Below are 27,403 nucleotides of genomic sequence, written 5' to 3' on the forward strand. Positions count from 1 at the left end.
GCACCCAGGACACCTTCAAGGAGTGGTGTCTCAGAAAGGCAGCTTCCTTGATTAAGGACCCTCAGCACCCAGGGCGTGCCCTTTTCTCACTGTTACCATCAGGTAGGAGCTACAGAAGCCTGAAGGCACACACTCAGTGTTTCAAGAACAGCTTTTTCTCCTCTGCCATCCAGTTCTCAAATGGACATTGAACCCATGAACACTACCTCACCTTTTAAAAATAGATTATTTCTGTTTTTGCACGATTTTTAATCTGATTCTGATTCAGACTTACTGAAAATCATAATAAAATACTTCAGCTGCTCAGCAGATGGGCAGAATCCATGCGGAGTTAACAATTCTGGTCAAAATCTGTCATCAGAATGCTCCAGTGATAAGAAGAGGCTGCATCTCAAAGATGTGTACATCGGTGGGGTATTTGCATCCCTTGGGTGCACATGAATGCTTAAATCTGGGGAGGGGGAGTTTGTCATGGCAACATGCTTAGGAAGCACCATTTGACTTAGTATTAATTCATGGTTCAAAGTCAAAGTAAATTTATTGTTAAAGTGCGTATATATTACCATATACTAACTTGAGATTAATTTTTTGCAGGTATTTACAGGGGAAAAAATGAAATACAATAGAATTGATGAAAAACCATACATAAACAAAGACTGACAAACAACCAAAGTGCAAGTTAAAAAAAAAGATACTGGGGACACGAGTTATCGATTTATGAGATCTGGAATCCTTGAAAACGAGCTTGGGTCTGGTGGGGTCAGCTCTCTGTGGGGGTGACTTAAGTTATCCACACTGGTTCAGGAGCCTGATAGCTGTAGGGTGACAACTGTTCCTGAACCAAGGGGTGTGAGACCTAAGGCTCCTGTTCCTCCTTCTTGAGGCCAGCAGTGAGAAGAGAGCATCGGCTGGATGGTGAGGGCCCTTGACGACGAAATCTGCTTTCTTGTGTAGTGCTTTGTGTAAATGTGCTCAGTAGTGGGGAGGACTTTGCTTGCGATGGACTGGGCTGTATCCACCACATTTTAAGACTTTTCTGTTCCTGGGCATTGGTGTTTCATCACCAGGTCAAGATGCAACCAGTCAGGGTACCCTCCACTGGTTATCTATGGAGGTTTGTCGAAGTTTTAGGTGACGTGCCGAATCTACACAAACATCTAAGGACGTAGAGATGTTGTCATGATGGCACTTATGTTACACTGTGCCATGTACTCACTCTTCCACCAATCCTCCTGCATCTTCCTGTACTTATCATTAATAGACATATTATTCACACACTTCGACCTAGGAAGAGGATTGGGTGGAGAGAACTGGTGGTATAAAACATTGGCAAACATCTGGAATGGAAAATGTATAAAATTAATTGTGTCAATCCATGACCTCCTCTTGTACAAGCTGAGGCCACCCTCAGGGTGGAGGAGTAACAGCTTATATTCCACCTGGGCACCCTGCAAACTGATGGTATGAACATCGATTACTCCGTCTCCCTCCTCACCCTCCTCTGTTCCTCACCCTGACATTGCTCTTCTTACCTGCCCATTACTTCCCCCGGGTCCCCTCCTCCTTCCCTTTCCCCTATGGTCTACTCTCCTCTCCAATCAGATTCTTTGTTCTCCAGCCCTTGACCTTCACCTGCTTAACCTATTACCTTCCAACTAGCCTCTTTCCTCTCCCTCACCTTTTTATTCTGGCATCTTCCCCCTTCCTTCTCAGTCCTGAAGAAGGGTCTTGGCCTCAGACATCGACTGTTTATTCTTTTCCATAGATGCTGCCTGACCTGCTGAGTTCCTTCAGCAGTTTGTGTGTGTTACTAAAAATTGAAATTGAATACAAAAAAAACACGGTAATGGATTTTGATTATGTCAAACACTGTAGCTTTAATTCACACATTTTAGTATACTGCAGATCCTATAATTTATCTTGCCCATGCTAATCACAGCCAGGTGCCATCTATTGGGAAAATGGTGCTAACAATTTGCCATTTTCAAAGCAGTCAGTCATGGACACCCACTGGCAGCCTATTAGCCAAGTCGATTATTTCGGGCATTTCATCAATATGTGTTTTTGCTATATTAACCCATTTATAAAGTTCTGTGGATTTCAAACCAGCTGGGTCATCAAGCAGTTCTCAATGAGCTGATCGCACCTCGTTAATGAGCAATTACTTCATTATTACCATACAGGAGGTGATTGATAAATATCGGGAGATATAATTGCTAACTTGAGACTTTTTTTTAAAGTACAATGGATAGTTTGTTTCTTAATTTTCTAGGCAAACTGCACTGACTTCAACAGTCTTGTAATAAATTATGGGAAATGTGATCGTTGAAGAAAATTTCTGTGAAAAAATTGGTTTTACTTAAAGATCAGCATGCAACATTAACTCCCAGCACATCTGTAGATGTGCACTTCCCACTATTCAGGATATTTATAAAGATAGAACTGTAAAAAGGGCCCGAAGGATCATTGGGAACCCTAGTCACCCCAACCACAAACTGTTCTAGCTGCTACCATCCGGGAAACAGTGCCGCAGTATAAAAGCCAGGACCAACAGGCTCCAGGACAGCTTCTTCCACCAGGCAATCAGACTGTTTAATTTCATGCCAATACAAATGCATTTCTATGTTATATTGACTGTCCTGTTGTACATACTATTTATTACAAATTACTATAAATTGCACATTTAGACAGATATAACATAAAGATTTTTACTCCTCATGTATATGAAGGATGTAAGTAATAAAGTCAATTCAATTCAATTCAATTCCGTTTCTTTCACCACAGATGCTGCCTGATCTGCTGAGCATCTCCAGCATTTTCTGCTTTTATTCCTGAAAGAGCTGAATGAATTGCACTCAGGAGGTACCTAATAAAGTGGCTACTGACTGTATGGTCATGCTGTTCTGTTGCTGTAATTCATAGCTTGCTACGTGCCAGAGAAAAAAGTCACGGCTTATCCAGCCTCTCCATATAACTCAAGCCCTCCAGTCCCAGAATATCCTTGAGATTTCTTTCTTCACCTTTTCTATCTTGATACTTTCCTTCCTATAGCTGGGCAACTAGAACAGCACACAATACTCGAAGTGTGGTCTCACCAGGGACTGGTACATGAGGAACTAACTCCTGCACTCAGGCTTTGACCTATGAGTGTAACGGTGCTCATCAGTTATTGTGCTTATTTTATTAAGATCCATTAGAACAAAGAACACCACAGCACAGGAACAGAACCTTTGGCCCCCAAAGTAGTAATCAAATGAATCAACTAAACTAAGCCCTTATGCCTACACAATGTCCAATCCCTCCATTTTCTTCACAGTTGTGTGCTTATCTAAACATCCTTTAAAAGTTCCTAATGTATCTACTGTACCTCAACTCCACCCCACGCAGCACTCACCACTCTGAGTAAAAAAGCATGCCCCTCACATCTACTTAAAAATTAGCCCCTCTCACCTTAAGTGCATGCAAGTTCAGGAAAAAAAGATACTGTCTATCTACTCTATGCCTCTCATAATCTTATAAATCTCTCCCCACAGCCTCCACCACTCCAGAGAAAACAACCCAAGTTTGTCCAACCTCTCACATGCCCTCTAATCCAGGCGGCATCCCAGTAAGCCTCTTCTGCACCCTCTCCAAACCCTCAACATCATTTCTATAATTAATCATTCAGGGATTCTCCTTAACTTTGGCTAGGTGCACTTGGAGCACATGCTGTCTGGTGTGGGATCATTAAGGAGATAATTTTCATTAAGTAGGACAGTATTTATTTGATCAGTGACATCTACAGTATGCTATTAATCACAGATTTCCCCTGCAAATCAGTGTCCAGGCTCATCAATGTTCTCCAGAAATCTGTGATTTTCTTCTCTCTGACAAGTAATTTGGGTTCTCACATTACGGGAAGGATATGCAGAGATCTAAACAGTGGAGATAATGAAGAACCTGAATATCAGGAGAAATTTAGAAATGGGAATAGGCTGTGCTTGGAAACTAAACAGAGTTTTAAATGAGGTGTAAAAACGTTGTGAGGGCCCTAAACAGAGTAATGTAAAAAACCTAATTCCCTAAACAGAGAAATAAATTAAGTCATGCCTTTGAGGTAATTGATGAAGGGCTTAGAGGGAAAATTAATACAAAGTAACACACACAAAATGCTGAAGGAACCCTGCAGGTCAGGCAGCATCTGTAGAAAGAAATAAAGAGTCAAGAGGAATAAACAGTTGGCTTTTCGGGCCGAGACCCTTCATCAGGACAGGAAAGGAAGGTGGGGGGAGGGGAAGGAGTACAAGCTAGAAGGTGATAGGTGAATCCAGATGAGGGGGAAAATAGGTGGGTGCGGGGGTGAAGTAAGAAGCAGGGAGGTGATAGGTGGGAAAGGCAAAGGGCTGAAAGAAGGAATCTGATAGGAGAGGAGGGTGGACCATGGGAGAAAGGGCAGGAGGACGAGCACCAGAGGGGGGTGATAGGCAAGTAAGGAGAAGAGAAGAGGTAAGATAGGAGCCAGAATTGGGAATGGAAAAAGAGAGAAGGGGAGGGGAGAAATTATCAAAAGTTAGAAAAATTGATGTTTGTGCCTGCAGGTTGGAGGCTACCCAGATGGAATATGACATGTTGCTCCTCCAACTGAGATTGGCCTTATCATAGCAGCGGAGGAGGCCATGGACTGACAATTTGGAATAGGAAAGGGGATAGCAATTAAAATGGTTGACCATTGGGAAATCCCACTTTTTACAAATTAACAGATATGCAGGGTTCTGACCCAAAACATCGACGATTTTTTTCCTACCACCAATGCTGCCTAACAACCTGTAGTTCCAGATTCAAGCATCTGCAATCTCTTGCCTCACTGGAGATAACTGACACCCGGAGGTGTTGGTTCTCTGGAATTCACTAGTGTAAGGAGAAATTATCAACACATTTGACAGCACTTCATTACAGGCTAAAACCTGTGAATAGGATTAGGATGGATAATCTTTCCTTAGTCTGACTGTGTCATAACTTTATACAATTTATGTCAATCCCACAGGATAAAAATTATCAGAATAACCACACTACTATTTAATATATCACTATTAGTTTCTATGCAAGAGAAAAAAAAACATAATTCGCTCTAGGGTTAAGCTTTATCGGTGCCATGTAATGGAATGCTTTCATTTTAGTCAATCAATCTTCAAATACCTTCAGCCTAATTGGAGCTGATCCAAATGTAGAGTCCTGCCACTCTGCTCAAGAGTCTCAGTTCCAATTTCACACCAACACCCACAACATCCTTATCATGTCATCTTCACTTTCCTACACAAGTCAACCGGATCTCTTAAATCAGAATAATATTGAGCAGGAGTCCCTCTGCTTGCCTGGGGATATATCTGGCCAAGAGGAGTTTTGCAATGTGACTGGGAATCATTTTGTGCTGGAGTCTCACAGGGAAACAGCAGCAAATTCATCTTCTTCCTCTTGTTTGGAAGTTTTGAGCTCTGATTTGCATTCTGTTGGATTGCTGAAGACTAACATAAACTCTCAAACTGTGCACAGAGGCTGTAAAAATCAGCTCAGTTGTTTGAGGTTTTTTTGGAGCCAAGATGATTCCAAAATAGCACCTGATGAGGCATAAGTCATTCCGGAGCCGCACTGGGGAAGATTTTTGAGCATATGTAAATAATGTCTCCCAGAAATATGTAGGCATGCAAATTGCACAGACTTTGACATCAGTTACTGTATAATACTAATCTTGTACCATAACCTTTGCCATGTAGCCTAATGCCCCTTATTTAATTTTTCTTTTTCCCCACTCCTTTTTTTCCATCCTGAAGAGGGGTCTCGGCCCGAAACGTCAATGCTGCCTGGCCTGCTGAGTTCCTCCAGCATTTTGTGCATGTTGCTTGGATTTCCAACATCTGTAGAATTTCTCTTGCTTGCCCCTGTTATTACTTGTGCACGACCAAACGTGCGTTCAATCGCAAGGACGCCTCCCCAAACCACTGATCATCACCAGAATCATACAGCATGGAATAAGTCAATTTGGCTCAACACATCCATGCTAACCCGGACTCTTTGATCTACAGGCTGTTCCCAAGAATACACACACTGAGACAAACATCGAGTGCAGCTGGCAGATCATCAAATAGCTAAAAGATGTCCTTTGGTCTGCCTGAAAGCTGCTGGTGTGCCAATACATCAAGACACCCATAGAGGAAGGCACATTCCAGGCTGCAGGGGTACGTGCTGAGGGACGCACTGAAGCTTGGTGCAGCCACTACAAGTGCTTGGAGGGGAAGGACCACAGTGTAGGGTTCTTTTGCCTCTGGAAAGGGAGGAGCCCCTCGATTATTGTAACAGTATACCAACCCACAGAGCCATACGACTGGCAGCAGTGGCATTGATATGTTGGAATGTTAATAGAACAGTACTGAAAGCGTTGCCTATGGATTTAAAGAAAGAAAAGGTATTGCAAGGCTTATTCTTGTATTTTTTTAAATAATGAATAAAGTTTACATTGATTTAAAAAAATTGTCCATGATCGGCCCAACCTGGGGTCCATGAACTACTTGGTTGCTGGTAGGGGTCCTTGGCATAAAAATGGTTGGGAACCCCTGCGATTATCCTATCTCTGTCCATGTACCTGTTAAAGTATCTTTTAAATGTTGTTAATGTACCAAAGGATGTCTTTCACCGATTTGATGATCTGCCAGCTGCACTCGATGTTTGTCTCAGTGTGTGCTTTCTTGGGAACGGCCTGTAGATCAGAGAGTCTGCATTAGCATGGATGTGTTGGGCTAAGTAGACTTATTCCTTGCTGTACAATTCTGGTGATGATCCTTTTAAATATCAGTGGTCCTTGCGACTGAATGCAAGCTTGGTCATGCTCAGGTAATAACAGAAGCAAGCAAGAGAAAATCTGCAGATGCTGGAAATCCAAGCAACATGCACAAAATACTGGAGGAACTCAGCAAGCAAGGCAGCATCTATGGAAAAGAGCGCAGATCTTTCATCAGGACTGGAAAAAAAGGAAAAAATAAATAAAACAGGGTCATGGGGATACATGGCATATGTCATGGTACAAGATTAGTATTATAGAAACAGAAACATAGAAAACCTACAGCACAATACAGGCCCTTCGGCCCACAATGCTGTACTGAACATGTACTTACTTTAGAAATTACCTAGGGTTACCCATTGCCCTCTATTTCTCTAAACTCCATAATAACTGACGTTAAGCTCTGTGCAATTTTTATGCCTACATATTTCTGGTAGATGCTATTTACAAATTTACAAATTTACAAATGGGCAAAAATCCTCCCCAAATCAGCATCTAGGATGGCCTGTGCTATTTTGGAATCATTTTGGCTCTGAAAATAATTTCAAACGACTGAGCTGATTTTTACAGCCTCTGTGCACAGTTTGAGAGTTTGTTAGTCTTCAGCAATCCAACCAAATGCAAGTCAGAGCCCAAAACTTTCGAGCAAGAGGAAGAACACATAGAACATAGACTAGTACAGCACATTACAGGACCTTCGGCCCATAATGTTGTGCCGACCCTCAAACCCTGCCTCCCATATAACCCCTCACCTTAAATTCCTCCATATACCTGTCTAGTAGTCTTTTAAACTTCACTAGTGTATCTGCCTCCACCACTCCTCCTATCAATGTCTCTCTGCAACCTTCGACAATCCTCTACACTAACTACACCACCACCAACCTTTGTGTCGTCTGCAAACTTGCCAACCCACCCTTCTACCCCCACATCCAGGTCGTTAGTAAAAATCACAAAAAGTAGAGGTCCCAGAACAGATCCTTATGGGACACAACTAGTCACAACCCTCCAATCTGAATGTACTCCCTCCACCACGACCTCTGCCTTCTGCAGGCAAGCCAATTCTGAATCCACCTGGCCAAACTTACCTGGATCCCATGCCTTCTGACTTTCTGAATAAGCCTACTGTGTGGAAGAAGGTGAATTTGCTTCTGTTTCCCCGTGGGACTCCAGCACAAAATGATTTCTAGTCATATTGCAAAACTCTTCTTGGCCAGAGATATCCCCAGGTGAGCAGAGGGACTCCTACTCAATAAAATTCCGACTTAAGAGAATGGTCGGACTGGTTCAAGCTGACAGGAAGGTGACAGTAACTCAAATAAGCATGAGTTACAATAGTGATGTGCAGAAGAGGATCTCTGAGTACACATATCAAACCTTGAAGTGGATGGGATACAGCAACAAGAAGCTATTGTGGCCACTGTGCACTGTCCATTAATTGTCCTTTGGGAAGAATGAAGTTTAAAGCCAAAGACGAGACCAAATAAGTCAATATGGCATTTTGATTGTGAAGTTCATTCCCATTGTGAACACTTGCCAATGGCCTCCTAAGCTATTCGTAGCTGAACAGAAGGTTGAGGAACAGCACTTTTCAATAAATCATCTTCCAACATTACAAACACAAACTGAATTCAATAACTTCAGATCATAATTCCTTTACCATTAATCATACAACAGCTGTTGCTAATGACTACAATTCCCATTTACAATATAATCATTAATTCTTTTTATATATCTTTTTTGGTTTATTTTCAAATTATCTTGTTTAGCACCATGCACACAAAATGCTTGAGGAACTCAACAGGTCAGGCAACATCTGTGGAAAGGAATAAATAGTCATTGTTTCAGGCCAAGATTCTTCATCAGGACTGGTGAACCCTAATGAAAGGCCTCAGCCTGAAACGTCAACTACTTATTCATTTTCATAGATGCTACCTGACCTGCTGAGTTCCTCCAGCATTTTCTGTGTATTGCTCTGGACTTCCAGCATCTGCAGAATCTCTTGTGTTTATTGTTTTGAACTATCATGCTTTTTACTCTCTTCTGTCCTCCTGTCACAGATCATCTTTCTTATGATCACTTCCCCTTCCCTTGACTGCAAACATGCTCAAAGTTGTTCACATCTCTAAGTTTTTTGCATTCTTAGAAAGCTAAACGTTAAACATACTTCTCATTCATAAACACTGTAATTCCAAAAATTCTCTTGGTTTTCATTTGGATTTCCACCACCCATAGTATTTTATTCTTAAACTAAAAGCTGGTACATTTCAATTAATGGCACAGAAAAGGTTAATGGATATAAGTTCAGAGAAAATTTACAAGGATGCTGCTGGGACTTGAGGGTCTGAGTTATAGGGGAAGGTTGCATAAGTTAGAACTTTTTGCACTGAGGTTAGATGAAACTAGAACTAGAAGTCGTGGGGTTAAGGATATAAGGTGAAACATGAGGAGGAACTTCTTCACTCAAAGGGTGGTAAGAGTGTGGAGCGAGCTGCCAGCGGAAGTGCTGGGTGTGAGTTTGATTTACTTTTTTTCAAGTAATTGTCATTTGGAAAGAATCACGTCTAAAGCCGAAGATAAGATGAAATAAGCCAATATGACATTTTGAGTGTCAACCCCTATATTCTCCATATCCCCCCATATATTATTGCCAATCACCCCTCCAAACCCCCCACCATCTCTACTTAATCATTTCCTGTTAGTCACCGTATGTGCAGACACTCCTGTGCCTAGCTTCACTTCATGGACATTCAATCAATCTCTGTATTTATATCTATTGTGTTTTTATTATTATTATCGTGCTCTTTAACTTATTGTGTTTTTTTGGGTGCTACATCGGACGTGGAGTACCATTATTTTGTTCCTCTTTATGCTTGTGTACTGGAAAGGACATTAAATGATCCTGAATCTTGAATCTAACCCCCTTTATTCTTGGTTCATTCATATTAACTCAATCTCCACACTAAGGGCTATTTACACTGGCCAGTTAATCTACCAAGCAGTGTGAGGAAACACACAGGGACAGTGGGTAAACTCCACACAGGCCTGCAGTGAACCCGGACTGCTGGAGGCAATGGCTTTACCAGCTGCATCACTGCATTGCCCCATTGATCAAAAATAGCAAAAATGTATATAGGATCAAAGAACAGCAACTATAACTTACATTTGCAGAGACCCTTAAAGTAGGGGTTCCCAACCTGATGTCCACGGACCTCTTGGTTTATGATGAGGGTCCATGGCATAAAAAAGATTGGGAACCCTGATTTTAAATGATCAAACACCCTAAGGCATCTGAGTGGAATATTATCAAACTAAATACGTTACCATCCCACATAAGGAGGATTTGGACAGCTAGCTACTTGTTAAGCTAAATGTGTTTATTTTATTTTAAAGGAGGGATAGGTAAAGATAAGTGGGGGGGGGGGGTGAGATTGGTTGTGTGGGAGAGAAAGATAAGATATAGTGTCAATAAGACCAGATGACATTGAAGCAAACTAGGCCAGTTAGCCCATCAAGTCCGCTTTCCCATTCATTACAGCTGATTTATTATCCCTCTCAAACTCTTTCTTCTGTCCTCTCCCCATAAACGTTGCTACCTATCACCCTCAGTTTTAAATATCCCCAATGATTTAGCCTCCGCAGCTGCCTTTGGCAAAGAAATCCACAGATTCATCATGCTCTGGCTATAAAAATTCCTCCACATATCTGTTTTAAAGGGATCTCCTATTCTGAGGCTGTGCCATCTGGTCCTAGGCTCCCCTGTTATAGGAAACATCCTCTCCACATTTGTTCTGTCTAGGCCTTTCAATATTTGATGGTGTTCAATGAGATCCCCCCTCAGTCTTAAATTCCAAAGAGTTCATGCCCAGAGGCTCAAACGCTCCTCATATGTCAACCCTTTTGTTCCCAGAATCATTCTAGTGAACTTTTTTATGCCATGGACCCCTCCCATTAACTAAGGGATTCGTGAACCCCAGGTTGGGAACCCCTCCTCTGGGCCCTTTTCACTGCCAACTCATCATTTTTAGGGGCTCAAAATGGCTCACAGTGCTTCAAGCACAGTCTGACAAATGCCTATAAGGCCTTGCATTTATATTCTAGTCTTCTCAAAATGAATGCCAACATCGCATTTGCCTTCCTCACCACCGACTCAACCTGCCAGTTAACCTTTAGAGATGGTGGAGCAATTAAAATCAGGGATCTACTAGAGAATGAAGCAGGAGGAATGCTGATGGAGATACAAGAGACAGCAGATGCTGGAATCTGGAGCAAAAAAGACCAAAGAGCTGGAGGAACTCAGCAGATCAGGCAGCATCTGTGAAGGCAGAGGAATGATCAATGTTTTCAAACTGAGACTCTGAATCGGGGGAGTTGCCAAGGTCCCTGAAGCTGGTAGACCAGCAGGATGTCATAAAAATAAAGGGGCAAATGCATGGAGGTGTTTGAAAATGATACCAGAAGTGATCTACAATTGAATGACATGAATAATAAAATTTTCACTTTCGGATATGCCTCCTCCTCCACCACCACCTTCTGTTTCCCTCTCCCTTTCCATCCATTCATGGTCCCCCCATCACCCAATTGTATCCCCTTCCCACAATGATGACATCTCATTCACTAGATCCCCTCTCTCATCTGGTTCCCATCACCTCCCAGCTTCTCACTTCATCCCCCCACCCACACACTCAGCTTTACCTATCACTTTCAAGCTTGTCCTCCCTCTCCTTCTGCCACCTGCTTATTCTGGCTTCTTCCCCCTTCCTTTCCACACCTGATGAACAGCCTTGGCCCAAAATATCAACTGTTTATTCCTTTCCATTGATGCCACCTGACCTGTTGAGATCCTCCAGCGTTGTACTCCAAAGTACAACACAGAAACAGGCCCTTTCATCCATCAGTCCATGACGAACCATTTAAAGTGCCTACCCCCATAGCCCTCTTATCCGTGTACCTATCCAAACTTCACTTAACTGTTGAAATCGTGCTCTTGCACTGGCAGCTCATTCCACACTCTCATGACCCTCTGAGTGAAAAAAATTCCCCTCATGTTCACCTTAAACTTTCCACCTTTCACTCTTAACCATGACCTCTGGTTGAGGTCCCACCTAACCTCAGTGGAAAAAGCTTGCTTGCATTTACCCTATCTATACCACTCATAATTTTGTATACCTCTGTCAAATCTCCTCTCTGTCTTCTATGTTCCAAGGAATAAAGTCCTAACCTATTCAATCTTCCCTTATTATTGATGTCTTCTAGACCCGGTAACATCGTCATAAATTTTCTCTGTACTCTTTACTGTAGGATGTTAGTCACCCTCCAAACTCAGTCTCCAGCTTCACCCTTCCCTCTCCCCACCCAGCTCTATCTCATCCTTCCTCACCCCTCCTCATTCCAGCTGTTATCAACTCACCAATGTCTCACCCTTCTCCTTCCCTTCTTTAAACCAGCTACCTTCCCTGTCCAATCTCAATCTTGTTGACAATTCCTCCCCTACCCCGAGATGCTGCTCCCATTGAATTCCTCCATTTAGTTTTTTCTTGCTCCAGATTCCAGCATTGAACATAGGACATTACAACATGGTACAGTCCCTTCAGCCCACGATGTCATGCCGACCTTTTAACCTACTCTGAGATGAATGCTTCCCTCCTACATACCCCTCCATTTTTCTTCCATTTATGTGCCTAAGGATATCTTAAAAACCCCTAATATATCTGCCTCTACCACCATCACTGGCAGGTTGTCCCATGCACCCACCAATCTCTGTTAAAGAAGATATCTCTGACAACCCCACACCCATACTTCCCTCTTATCACCTTAAAATGATGCCCCTTTGTATTAGTCATTTCTGCCCTGGGGAAAAGTCACTTGATCTATACCTCTTATCTCCTGGTACACCTAGAGCACATGCATCTTGTGTCACCATCGTCATTACGTGTTGTGTCGTATGAGGTATGCAGTCACAGTCTATCCATGATCATGATTGCTCTTGGTAAATTGCATAGAAGTGGTTTACCATTGTCTTCTTCTGGGCAGTGTCTTTAAAAGATGGGTGATCCCAGCTATTATCAATACTCTTCAGAGATTTTCTGCCTGGCATCAGTGGTCACATAACCAGGACCTGTGATACGCCCCTGCTACTCCTACGACCATCTACAACCTGCTCCCATGGTTTCACGTGACCCTGATCAAAGGGCTAAGCAGGTGCTACCCTTGGCCCAAGGATGACCTACAGGCTAGCAGAGGGAAGAAGCCATATCCTATGGCTCCTTTGGTAGAGCCATATCTCCATCTCAACATAATTTCACTCTAGTGAAATAGTCCTAATATTCAGGGCAATGAACATTGGATAGGCACCAACACACAGGAAGCACATCATCATTGATAAAGGGTCGGAGCTCTGCAGAAGTTACTATTGAGAAACTAACATTTGGTAACACTGAGTATGAAGGCATTTTCACACTACAACGCCATGCCCCAGCTTTCAAATCTTTCTTTGAAACGATACTAAACCCAAGCTTACTATCCACACATTTTAAGATTATTAACAGACCAGTTCAGACTGTCTCTTGCTCTCTAACTCTCTCGCCCCCTACTCTAAATATCCTCTCACACTTCCATATAAAAACATGTCATCTCCACACTCCATATTACTGAAGACATGTATGAACACAAATTATCTTTCATGCCCAGAGATGTACAACCGTATCTCCACCCCTCTTGTGTCACCATGAGAGTTTTGAACTGAAGACAAGGTTCAATTTGGGTTTTTTTTCATCCCTCTCTCTACAAAAGTTAATTCAGTAGAGGAATAAACTACCATGAGAGGTCAGTGTGTGGTTTGCTTTCAGAGACATCAATAAGCAACTTAATGGGTTCCTGCAGAGAGGAAAGATTGAAACATTAAGGTAATAGGTAGAGTCCTTAGCTTATAGCCATTACCTTACTGCTTGACCTTATAGCCTCCTCCAGCTTCTACAGGGTCTTACCCTTTTTGTTTTACTGAGCCTTGAAGATTCATTTCTCTTTCACCTGCATCACCATGGTGGATATATTCATGGGGGGTAAATTGGTGTCACTATCCCATAAGCCTTTGCAGTTCGCTGAAGCTCATAAAATGCTCTGTGATTATTCGTGCTGTTGACTTGACAACAATGCAGCAAAGTGCACAAACCAAGCGAGCGACAGCTCTTTCAATGTAACAGAGCTGCAATTGACCTGTTGCAATTTGTCTACCGCCACAACAGGCCTACAGCCGATGAAATCTCATTGGCTCTTCAAGTGGCCTTGGATCAGCTGGACAATGAAAATACCTATCTCAGGATGCTGTTTATTGACTATAGCTCAGCATTTAACACCATCATCCCCACAGTCCTGATCGAGAAGCTACAGTACCTGTGCCTCTGTACCACCCTCTGCAACTGGATCTTGAACTTCCTGACTGAAAGATCACAATCTGTGCAGATCGGAAATCACATCTCTACCTCAACGTTGGGCAATGCTGGTGCAGCACTGGGCTGTGTGGTGAGCTCACTGGCCCACTCTCTCTATACCCATAGCTCAAATGCCATCAATAAATTTGCTGATGATATAACCATTGTTGGCAGTATTTCAGATGGTGATGAGAGGGCATACAGGAGCAAGATATACCAGTTAGTTGAGTGGTGTTGCAAGACCAAAGAGCTGATTGTACACCTCAGAAAGGGTAAGACAAGGGGACATGAACCAATCTTCATAGAAGTGGAGTGGAGAGAGTGAGCAATTTCAAGTTCCTGGATGTCAATATTCTGAGGACCTAATCTGCACCCAACATATTGATGCAGCTATAAAGAAGGCAAGGCAACTGTTATATTTCATTAGGGGTTTGAGGAGATTTGGTTTGTCAGCTAAAACACCCAAAAACGCTATAAATGTACCATGCATTCTGACTGGCTGCATTGCTTTCTGGTGGGTGCTACAGCACAGGATCGAAGTAAGCTGCAGAAAATTATAAAATTAGCCAGCTCTATCATGGATCCTAGCCTCTGTAGTATCTAAGATATCTTCAAGGAGTGGTGACTTAGTGTGGTGAACTACATATACCTGTCTGGACATGCCCCCCTGCTGACTGCTCCTGTGGCTCCTCCCACAGACCCCTGTATAAAGGCGATTGGAGGCACTGCTCCTCCCTCAGTCTCCAGGATGTTGTGTGGTGGTCTCCTGCTGCTGACAGTGCTTTCTTCCAGCTAATAAAAGCCCATCTCTCACCTCACGTCTCCGAGAGTTATTGATGGTGCATCACTTAGGAAGGTGGCCTCTTTCATTAAGGACCCCCACCACCCAGGATATGCCCTTTTCTCATTGTTACCATCAGGGCAGAGGTACAGAAGCCTGAGAACACACACTCAGTGATTCAGGCACAGCTTCTTCCCCTCTGTCATCTGATTTGTAAATGGACATTGACCCCATGAAGACTACCTCTACTTTTTTATCTCTGTTATTTTTTGCACAACTTATTTTAACTTAACTAGTTAATAGACGTATATAAATTTGCTGATGATATAACCATTGTTGGCAGTATTTCAGATGGTGATGAGAGGGCATACAGGAGCGAGATATACCAGTTAGTTGAGTGGTGTCACAGCAACAACCTTGCACTCACTGACAGCAAGACCAAAAAGCTGGTTGTGGACCTCAGGAAGGGTAAAAGGAGGGAATACAAACCAATTTTCATCGAGGGATTAAAAGTGGAGAGAATGAGCAATTTCAAGTTTCTGGGTGTCAATATCTCTGGAGTGCAACATATTGATGCAGCTATAAAGATGGCAAGACAGTGGTTATCTTTCTTTAGGAGTTTGAGAAGATTTGGTTTGTCAACTAAAACTTGAAAACTTCTACAACTGTACCGTGGAGAGCATTCTGACTGGCTGCATCATCGTCAAGTATGCAGGAATGGTGCTACTGCACAAGATCGAAAAAACTGCAGAAACTTGTAAAATTAGTCAGCTCTCTCATGGGTACTATTCTCGGTAGTATCCAAGGCACCTTTAATGAGCGGTGCCTTGGGAAGGCAATGTCCATCAGTAAGGGTCCCCACCACCCAGGACGTGTCCTCTTCACACTGTTAGCGTCAGGAATGAGGTACAGAAGCCTAAAGGGGCACACACTCAGTGATTCAGGGACAGCTTCTTCCCCTCTGCCATCCGATTTGTAAATGGTCATTGAACCCATGAACACTAGCTCACTACTTTTTCTAATTTCTGTTATTTTCCACAACTTATTTTAACTTAACTATTTAATAGACATGTATACATACTTTCTGTAATGCCGTTTTTTCCCTCTATATTTATTTATCATGTATTTCATTGTACTCCTGTCTTAAAGTTAACAAATTTCATGACATACGTCAGTAATATTAAACCTGATTCTGAACTAGCTATTAATTAATGAAGACAGTTACAGTTTATGTACAAATTTAATCTATTGTTATTTCAGCCTGGTAAAAAAGCCCTTCCAGCTCATCAGACCGTATCACTCAATTAGACCCAGGTGACCAATTAACTACTTTGGAATGTGGGAAGAACCCAAAGCACTCAGAGGAAACTCACGTGATCAAAGGGAGAACGTGGAAAGTCCTTTCAGACAACAGTGGGAATCAAACCCGTATAAACATTATGCTAACTGCTACGCTACCGTGCAATAAAGATAAGGATTGGACCATTTATCTTCCGTGCGCCCTATTTTGCCACCCAGGTTTGTAGTCTGATTATCCTCTGTCTGGGCAGGAAACATACGCCATGCAGCATATGAAAAAATAAATGCCTCATTGTTTCATGAGTACAAATCTGACACACGAGCTCATTTGTATTCACTGACTGCCTCCCATTCTGTTTTACAGCTGCTTTGCTCTGGTTCCAAAAGGTAAACAACACGTAGAACCTTCTGCAGCTACGTTAGCAACTTCTCCCTCAGGCAATTTTCCTGAGAGGAAAACTGTAATGATTCCTTCTCATTCAATGTTAACATAGACTTCGAGAGCACTAGAATATAAAAGAAGGGTATGATGCTGAAGCTTTACGAGGCACGGGTCAGACCACACTTGGGAGTGTTGTGCACACAAAATGCTGGTGGAACGCAGCAGGTCAGGCAGCATCTATAGGAAGAAGCACTGTCGATGTTTCGGGCCGAGACCTTTCGTCAGGACGTCGACAGTGCTTCTGCCTATAGATGCTGCCTGGCCTGCTGCGTTCCACCAGCATTTTGTGTGTGTTGCTTGAATTTCCAGCATCTGCAGATTTCCTCGTGTTGGAGGTGTTGTGAGCAGTTTTAGGACCCATATCTAAGAAAAGATGTGCTGGCATTGGATAGGGTCTCGAGGATGTTCACAAGAATGATCCCAGGAATGAAAGGGTTAACATGTAAGGAGCTCTAAGCCCATGCTTGCTGTAATTTTGAAGAATGGGGAGGGGGCATCTCATTGAAATCTATCAAATATTGAAAGGCCTAAATAAAGTGGACATGGAGCAAATATTTGCAATAGAGGGGGAGCACTAGAGAGCACAGCATCAGAATACAAGGGTGACCCTTTAGAATAGAGAAAAGGAGGAACTTCTTTAGTCAGACAGTGGTGAATCTGTGGAATTCATTACTACAGTTGGCAGTGGAGGCCAAGTCATTGCGTATATTTGAAGTGGAGGTTGATAGGTTCTTAATTAGTGAGGGCATCAAAGGTCACAGGGAGAAGACAGGAGAATGGGGTTGAGAGGGAATATAAATAAGCCATGGAAATGGTGGATAGGCCTAATTCTGCTCCTTAGTCTTGTGGACTAGGATGAATGAGCACAGGAATTCTTCGGAACTGCATCATCTTCAGCAACTTCTAAACCTTTCTGCTAAGAATAAGGGCAGAAGCTGTAAATGGAACTCCTCGCCAGCTTTGATCCACCAAGTCGCTCCCCAGCCTCGCTGATCGAGATCCCAGAGTGTGAGCCGCAGTGAAGCAGTATATCCCATGCCAAGTTTGCTGGAATTCAGGAAGGTAGTTCCTCATCCCCTTCTCAGGACGGGGCCTCAAATTCTGACCTTACCAACAGCACCAGAAGCCACAAAAATAAATAACTTGATAATAAATAATTTAATAAATATTGGAGATAGAATTCAGCCCCTCATACACATTCCGCCATGCAGTCTGATTTCTGCTGCTAGGCATGCGGCTACAGTCACGGAGCTTTATAGAACAGGACAGGTCCTTCACCCCCTACACGTCATGGTTCCATAAACCTTGTCCAGCAACCGCATTTCCATCTCAAGTTTAGTGTTTTCTCTTGATACTGATATCATTATTTGGGGTTCAGAGTTCTGGTTTTCCATGGTCCGCTGTGTTACAGTGTATTGTCTGACAACAACACTGTATATCTACCCAATATGGAAATGATGGATGCACAGAGGATGTTTTCAATAATGGGAGAGTCTAGGACCAGAGGACACAGCCTCACAGTAGAAGGACATCTCTTTTAGAATAGAGATGAGGGGGGAGTTTCTTCATACAGAGGGTGGTGAATTTGTGGAATTTATTGCCACAGACAGCTGAGGAGGCCAAGTCATTGGGTATATTTAATGCAGAGGTTGATAGGTTCTTGATTAGTAAGGGCATCAAGGATTACAGGGAGAAGGCAGGAGAATGGGGTTGAGTGGGAAAATAAATCAGCCATGATCAGATGGTGGAGCAGACTCAATGGGCTGAATGGCCTAATTTTGCTCCTATATCTTATGCTCTAACAAGTCTCGATAATCTGGACTGAATGTTTTCTATCTTCTGTATAGTTGTATGTGAAATCGTACTTCCAGCATGAAGCATCAGGTACTTACAACCCATCTGTTGAATCATTCAGAACAGAGTTCAAAACAGAATACCCAACTCTGCAGAAATGTAATGTATAACCAGGGTTACAATCCCTGCCAGTAAAGCACACACTTTGTTTGCACAAATGGATAGATTCGGCAACTCGCAAGTGAATACATGCGACCCCTGTGTTCCGGCCACTCAGGTTATGGAATTTCGCCCTTACAGAATTCTAAAAAATCTGAGACACAGAATAAATTTCACTCTTACAGAATTTATGTTGGAAAAAGTAAATAAATAAACAATCTCTTTTACATCTCGTGTTTCTTCATGCAGGCGAGGGCTTTCCTCTTTGGAGAAAAGCAGGATAAGAGGTGACTTGATAGAGGTATACAATATGATAAGAGGCAGAGATCGAGTGGACCGCCAGAGACTTGTATCCAGGGTGGAAATAGCTAGTACAAGGAGATTAGAGGAAAGTATAGGAGGGACGTCAGAAGTGATGACAGAGAGCAGAGGATGTTCGGAACATGTTGCCAGGGTGGTGGTAGAGGCAGATACATTAGGGGTATTTAAGAGACTCTTAGTTAGGCACATAGATGTTAGAAAAATGGAGAGCAATGTAGGAAGGAAGGGTTAGATTGATCTTAGTGTAATTTATAAGGTCAGCACGACATTGTGGGCTGAAAGGCCTGTTCTGTGCTGTAATATCAATGTTCTAAGCATGTACAGAAGATATAGCTTCACCTAGGAAAACTGGGATATTGAACTTCCTCTAGGAAATCAAACCCCACCTCTCCACCACCTTCCCTGATAACATGGGGATCACCTGTATACAGTAATGGCTAGACTGAAAACAAAGGCATCAATGAGTATGTTCATTTCAATTAACATGGGCACACATCACCCAGACATGAAAATACAATGGTGTTGCTTTAATGAAACAATGTTTAAATTCTCAAACTCTCAATTAATGACCAACACAGTCCGAGGATGTGCTGGGGGTAGCCCACAGGTGTTGTCGTGCTTTTGGTGCCAACATAGCTCGTCCACAACTCACTAACCAGTACTGACCAGTACATTTTTGGAACGTGGATGGAAACTGGAGCACCCTGAGGAAGCCCACATGGTCACGTGGAGAGAGTACTATCTCCCTATAGACAGCAGCGGGAATTGAACCCTGATTTCGCCGCTGACATAACGCTATGCTAACTGCTACAGAAACTAATGTTGACCAAGCCAGTGACGTCTACGTCCCAAAAGTTATATACTGGTGATGTATGGATGACATGTAAGAGAGCGATTTTCAACTCAGTACATGTGACAATATTAATCCTGGAATCCATACTGGGTTAGGGTCTGGCCCCTTCTGTCGGTGCAGCCCTCTGGTGTTCGCTCAGTGCTGCCCTCCAGTATTCACTAGGTGGAAGAACAAGCTGGACCAGGATGACAGTCATGTCATTCAGGGACTTTGCTATACTATTTTATTTCTTTGTGACTGTATGCTTTTTTTGTCTGAAATTATGAGCTATGTGCTGTTGGTAATGTGTGCTGCATCTTGGCCCCAGAGGAACACTGTTTCGTTTAGTTACAATCATGTATGGTTGAATGATAATTAAACTAGAACTTGAACTTGAGCTTGATATTAAACCAATTTCTAAGTAGAAGAATTGCAAACATTTATCATTTGTGCAACTGCTGGGGAGGTTCCTAAAGCTCAAGGTTAAAAAGTTCTCAGTTAAAAACATAAAGATGTACTGATACAGTAGCGAAGAGTGCTTATATCTCAGCGTCATACACACCCGGGGCCATGCTCATACCTGCTTTGCAAGTCGTTTAGATTTATCTCTCCGATGTAATGGGTGGCTGAAGAGAGAGTGACGATTCGACTGCTGTAGTCACTGCTCCCTGACTGCCTCAGAGCATCCCGGAGCAGATGGGTAAGGAAAAAATGTCCAAGGTAATTCACGCCAAAGTGCTCTTCAAATTCATCCTCTGTGTACCTCTGTGGAACCAGCATCACTGCCGCTGTGATTGGAAATGGAAGAGTGTTAAATTCCAGCACATATAATGCACACACCAGATAATATATTCAAATACACATTTATATATTTAACCAGATGGGTGGCAGCAAGCAATTATCCCCCTTATTGGGCTGGGGCTTTTTATCATTAGAGTCATTATACCATAGACACTCTAGCACAGAAACAGACCCTTTGACCCATCTTGTCTGCACTGAACTGTTGTTCTGCCCAGTCCAGCCAACATGCACCTGGACCATAGCCCTCCATATCCAGGGGTGAATCTGTGGAATTCGTTGCCAAAGGCACCTGTGGAGGGCAAGTCATTGGGTATATTTAAGGCAGAGGTTGATAGATTCTTGATTAGTCAGGCATGAAGGGAGAAGGCAGGAGATTGTGGCTGAGAGGGAAAATGGATCAGCCATTATGAAATGGTGGAGCAGACTCAATGGGCCAAATGGCCTAATTCTGCTCCTATAATTAATGGTCTAATGCTCCTCCCATCCATGTACATGTTCAAACTTCTCTTAAATGTTGCATGCACCACTTCCACTGGCAGCAGACTCTACATTCACACCTCTGAGTGAAAAAGTTCCCTTTCAGGTTCCCCTTAAATATTTCACCGTTCACTCTTGACCCTTGACCTCTAGTTCTAGTCTCAGCATAAGAGTGGAAAAAGCCTGCTTGTGTTTTCAACAACCGGACCTCTTGACCGGGTCCGCATGCTTTTATGCATTGAGTTACAGTCACATGATCGGTTGATTAGATGTTTGCATTAACGAGCAGCTGTACAGATGTACCTAATAAAGTGGCCACTGAATGCATTTGTAAAGTCTCACCTATCAGTTTTTTTAAAATCATTTATATTAACTTTGATGATTTTCAGAGCACATTGAATGATAGTGGCAATTACAATTGCGGCTTTCAGCACCGGCACTGCTCCATACCCTGTTGTGAGAGGAGCTGCAGGTTAAAGATGGTACACTGTGCTGCAGGCCTCTTGCTGCCAGAAAGTTAATGAGGCATAACCTCCATATCAAAGGCAGGCTATCAAAGCATGTAGTCGGAAGGCCATCAAAGCTTCCTGCACCTGCTGGAAACATGGGTTGACAAATGGCAGATGAAATTCAATGCGGACAAGTGTGAGGTCTTCTTTCGGAAGACCAACCAGGGTCGGACTTACATGGTGAGCAGTAGGGCACCGAAAAATGTGGTAGAACAGAGGTATCTGAGAATACAGATCCATAATTCCTTGAAAGTAACGTCAAAGTTAGATAAGGTCATAAATTGAGTTTTTGTGACATTGGCCTTCGTAAATCAAAGCTCAGAGTACAGGAGTATGGGCGTTATGTTGAAGTTGAAGCTACTTAAGATGTTTGTCAAGCTAAATCCGGAGTATCGTGTATCAACCTGTGCAGGAACTTTAAGTGTCCTATGGACTTGAACCCCAAGATCTCTCTGATCCTCCACACCGCCAAGAGTCTTACTATTAATACTATATTCTGCCATCATATTTGACCTACTAAAATGAACCACCTCACACTTATCTGGGTTGAACTCCATCTGACACTTCTCAGACCAGTTTTGCATCCTATTGATGTCCTGCTGTAACCTCTGACTGCCCTCCACATTATCCACAACACCCTCAAACTTTGTGTCATCAGAAAATTTACTAACCCATCCCTCCACTTCCTCATCCAGGTCATTTATAAAAACCACAAAGAGTAAGGGTCCCAGAACAGATCCCTGAGGCACCCCTCTGGTTACCAACCTCCATGCAGAATTGATAATGCAGGTTTAGAGACTGACATAACATCGTGGGCCAAAAGGCTTTACTGTTCTATGTCCTAATTATGAAAATCTGGAATGTACCTATGGATGAATGCATTTGTGAATTGTACTTTTGATGTTTTCTGTAAAAATTCAACTACTGAGCTAGCTCAATCTGACAGAGTTGAAACCTAGAGGTGCACTAGTGTTAGTTAATCTACTGGCCTGGAATCATCATATCATGTGTTTGGTTACCAATAAGTGGGAGGAAAACTTAATTCATGATCCAATCTCCAATCTAATTACTTTATATTCTGTTATATATATGGCAGGTCCCTTAACGTTGTTATAGCTGGAGATGGAAATGGGGCAAACTCCCACTACCTATTAAATGCTCCCACTGGCGTGTATCTCTAATAGCCTCTGACAAGCGAGTCCAGCTCCTGCCCTTCACATGTGGCTTGGCTACTAAGCTCAGCAGAACCACTGACAGGATAAGGGGCAAAGGCGGATTACTGGCGCCATAAAACCAGTCACTTCAGGCAGATGGGGGGCTCGTCAGCGTGGTTGGCAGCTCATCTGGATGAAGGAAAACTCTGATCTCAAACCTCCGCTGCCTTGCAGCCATACTCACTCATGGGGAAGGCTTCAGGAGCAAACCCCGAGAGAAGAATCCAAAGCTGGAGTCCCTAAGGCAGTCCTACATTGAGCTCAACGTTGACTGGCAACTCCTGCATCACGGCTGGTGCCAAAATGTATCAGTCTTTGCTACTTCTCATTCCTTTGGTTCATCAGACATGTGGAGAGAGGAGCTTGCTACACGGGCAACAGCTTGCTCTCCACATCGTACCGACCTGGCTTGCGTATCTAGACAGCGAGGATGCAACATCCATGGTCGACCTTGACCAACGGAGGCTTCAGACTACACGGCAGGGACAATCTTTTGATCAGAATAATATATTGGAGTACTGAGATAGCTCGTGTGAACAGTTCATTACGCATGCAAAATGTTATCTTATACACTGGCCTCTACTAATGTCAGAAAGATACAAATTTATGCAAGATAGAAGCAAAATCTTTCATTTATCTTGCTGTTCTTTCATACCTCTAAGCACTTAGGAGCCAATAAATTAATCTTGAAATGTAATAACTGCTGTAATGTGGGAAATGAGGCAGCCAAGTTGCCTGCACACAGCAAGATGATAAATCATAAAGTCAAGAGATTCTGCAGATGCAAGACACACAAGATGCTGGAGAAACTCAGCAGACCAGGCACCATCTATGGAAATAGATGAATAAGTAGTTGACATTTTGGGCCAGGACCCTTCTTCAGGACTGGAAAGGAAGGGGGAAGACGCCGGAATAAAAAGGTGGGGTGAGGGGAAGAAGGATAGCTGGAAAATGTTAGGTGAATCCAGGTGGGTAGGACAGGTAAAGGGCTGGGCAGGAAGGAATCTGATAGGAGAGGAGAGTGGAGCACAGGGGGAAGGGAAGGAGGAGGGGTCCCAGGGGGAGGTGATGGGAAGGTGAGAAGAGTAAAGAGGTCAGAGTGGGGAATAGAGGTAGAGGGGAGAGGGAGGGAATTTTTGTTAATCAGAAGGCGGAATCGATATTTATGCCATCAGGTTGGAGGTTACCCTGATGGAATATAAGGAGTTGCCCTCCAATTTGAGGGTGCTCTCAATGTGGCCCAAGAGAAGTATAGATATGTCAGAATGGGAATGGGAATTGTAATGATTAATGACACATGGGAAAACATCCCCTATTCATCTACAAATAGAGTCATGATTCTTTCAAGTCAACACTAGAGAATAGACAGGATAAACATCTCACCCAAAAGAGAGCAGCAACCCACTGGACAGTCCATAAATTCCAGCTCAGGAAGGAGGTTGCTATTTCCAAAATTATAGACTCTGCAGTTAACGTCATTGACACAGAGATATACAGCACAGCAGACCCTTCAGCCCATCATGCTCATGCTGATATAACATAACCATCCACACAAATCTCACTTACATAGAAAACTAGAGCATAGTACAGATGCTTTGGCCCATTATGTTATGCTAACCTTTTAAGATCAAAACAACCCTAGTTTTTCTTTCATCCTTGTGCTTATGTAAGAGTTTCCTGGATGTCCCTAATGTATCTGCTTCTACCACCTCTCCTTTATCGACTCATAGAACAAAAAACACAGAATTAAGTCCTTCAGTCCAAACAGTCCATGCTGACCACAGTGCCCACCCCCTAATCCCAATTCTTCCTAAACTTACCCAATCCCTCTAAGCCCACACCCCTTCATGTACCTTTCCAAGTGTATTATAAAATGATATTATTGTACCTGACTCTATCACTTCCTCTGGCAGTTCATTCCGTACAACAACCACTGTCTGTGTGAAAAAGTTGCCCCTCAGGTCTATTTTAAATTCCCCCCTCCCCCCCCTTACCCTAAACCTATGTCCACCAGTCTTGGATTCCCCTACCCTGGAGAAAAGGCTAATAGCTTAAGAAATAGGAGGAGGAGTAGGCCATCTGGCCCGTCAAGCCTGCTCTGCCATTCAATAAGATCATGGCTGGTCTGGCCATGGACTCTTCTCCCCTTTCTTGATCTCTCAGTCTCCATCTCTGGAGACAGACTATCCACTGATATCTTCTACAAACCCACTGACTCCCATAACTATCTTGACTATACCTCTTCCCACCCTGCCCAATGCAAAAATGCCATTCCCTATTCCCAGTTCCTCCGTCTCCGCCGCATCTGCTCCCAGGATGAGGCTTTCCGTTCCAGGACTTCTCAAATGTCCTCTTTCTTTCAGGATCGTAGTTTCCCTTCTGGCATCATCAAAGATGCCCTCACCCACATCTCCACTTCCCACACTTCAGCCCTTAACCCATCCTCCCGTCACCACAACAGGGACAGGGCTCCCCTTGTCCTCACCTACCACCCCACCAGCCTCCAGATCCAGCATATTATCCTCCACAACTTCAGTCACCTTCAACAGGACCCCACCGCCAAGCACATCTTTCCCTCCCTACCCCTCTCAGCTTTTCACAAGGATCGTTCCCTCCGCGACTACCTGGTCCATAGGTCCCTCCCCACAGAACTCCCACCCGGCACTTATCCCTGCAAGCGCAAATGCTACACCTGTCCCCACACTTCCCCCCTTACCACCAGTCCGGGCCCCAGACAGTCCTTCCAGGTGAGGCAACACTTCACCTGTGAGTCTGCTGGAGTTGTCTATTGCATCCGGTGCTCCCGGTGCGGCCTCCTCTACATCGGTGAGACCTGACGCAGATTGGGGGACCGCTTCGTCGAGCACCTACGTCACAATAGACAGGACCTCCCGGTTGCCACCCACTTCAACTCTGCCTCTCATTCCCATCCAGATATGTCCATACATGGCCTCCTCTACTGCCATGATGAGGCCAAACTCAGGTTGGAGGAGCAACACCTCATCTACCGTCTGGGTAGCCTCCAGCCTGGTGGTATGAACATAGAATTCTTCAATTTCCGGTAATTCCCTCCCCCTCCCCCTTCCCCTATCCCAGGTCCCTCTCTGCCTCTCTCCCCTTTCTACTTTCTGCTCCTTTATTTCTACAGTTCTTTCATGCTTATCCCCTCCCCCTCCCCCCTTTATCTTTCCCCTGATTGGTTTTCCACCTGGCGCCTCTAGGCCCTACCCCCTCCCCTATCTCTATTACTGGGCTTTGGCCCTCTCTTCCCCCCCACCCCCCCATTCCTGATGAAGAGTCTTGGTCCGAAACGTTGGCTACTCTTTTCTCACGGATGCTGCCTGACCTGCTGAATTCTTCCAGCGTTGTGTATGTATTCTTTGATCCACAGCATCTGCAGTTGTATTTTTGTGTTCCATAACCCTTAATTCCCTTGCTATGCAAAAATCTATCCAACCTTGTCTTAAATATATTTACAGAGGTAGCCTCCACTGCTTCATTGGGCAGAGAACTCCACAGATTCACCATCCTCTGGGAAAAGCAGTTCCTCCTCATCTCCGTCCTAAATCTACTCCCCCTAATCTTGAGGCTGTGTCCCCTGGTTCTAGTCTCACCTATAGTGGAAATAACTTTCCTGTCACTATCTTATCTATCCCTTTCATAATTTTATATGTTTTTATAAAATCTCCTCTCATTCTTCTGAATTCCAGCACGTACAGTCCCAGGCGACTCCATCTCTCCTCATAGACTAATCCCCTCATCTCTGGAGTCCATCTGGTGAACCTCCTTTGCACTGCCTCCAAAGTCAATCCCTCCTCAAGTAGGGAGATCAGAACTGCACGCAGTACTCCAGGTGTGGCCGCACCAGTACCCCCCTGTACAGTTGCAACATAACCTCCTTGCTCTTAAATTTATTCCTTCTAGCAAAGAACGCCACCTTCTATACCTGGCATAATTTTAAACACTTCTGTGAGGTCAGCTTTCGTTCTCTAATGTTCCAAGGAATAATGACCTTGCCTAGCCAGCCTCTCCTGAAAATACAGGACCTCTAGTACTGGCAGCATCCTTATAAATCTTCCCTGCATGCTTTCCAATTTAACCACATTGTTCCTTCAACAAAATGACTAAAATTGGACACAATACTCCAAGTGCAGCCTCATCTACTGCTTACACAATTGCAACATAAAGTCTCAGCTTGTATACTCAGTGCCCTGATTTTTAAAAGCCAACATGCAAAATGGCTTCTTCACCACCCTGTCTACCACTTTCAATGAACTCAGCATCGACAGTACTGTACAAAAGTCTTAGATATATATATGTATAGCTAGGGTGTCTAAGACTTTAGTACAGTGCTGTATTTGTCAACATGAAACGGAAAGTGAGTTTGCAAATCTGGCAGGAGCAAAGGATGTTGGCGAGGGTGAAGCACTGCCAGAGGGGTGCAGGACAGGTGGCAGACAAGCAGTGCGGGGTGCAAAGGGCCAGGGGGCTGGCGTGGGTGCAGCCACACCCAGCCTTGAGACACCAGGCAAGATC

At 43.6% G+C, this 27,403-nt stretch overlaps 1 protein-coding gene across 2 annotated transcripts in view; it reads right to left on the reverse strand.

Moving 5' to 3' along the window:
- dhrsx (dehydrogenase/reductase (SDR family) X-linked) overlaps positions 1 to 27,403 on the reverse strand; it is a 393,322-nt gene that overhangs the window by 71,659 nt on the left and 294,260 nt on the right. For both annotated transcript variants that reach the window (XM_073044204.1, XM_073044203.1), the window contains exon 5: positions 20,447 to 20,654. In XM_073044204.1, the coding sequence (XP_072900305.1) occupies positions 20,447 to 20,654 (208 nt within the window). The remainder of the gene's footprint in view (positions 1 to 20,446; positions 20,655 to 27,403) is intronic.

The sequence above is a fragment of the Hemitrygon akajei genome, chromosome 4 (assembly GCF_048418815.1).
Source record: "Hemitrygon akajei chromosome 4, sHemAka1.3, whole genome shotgun sequence".
NCBI lineage: Eukaryota > Metazoa > Chordata > Chondrichthyes > Myliobatiformes > Dasyatidae > Hemitrygon > Hemitrygon akajei.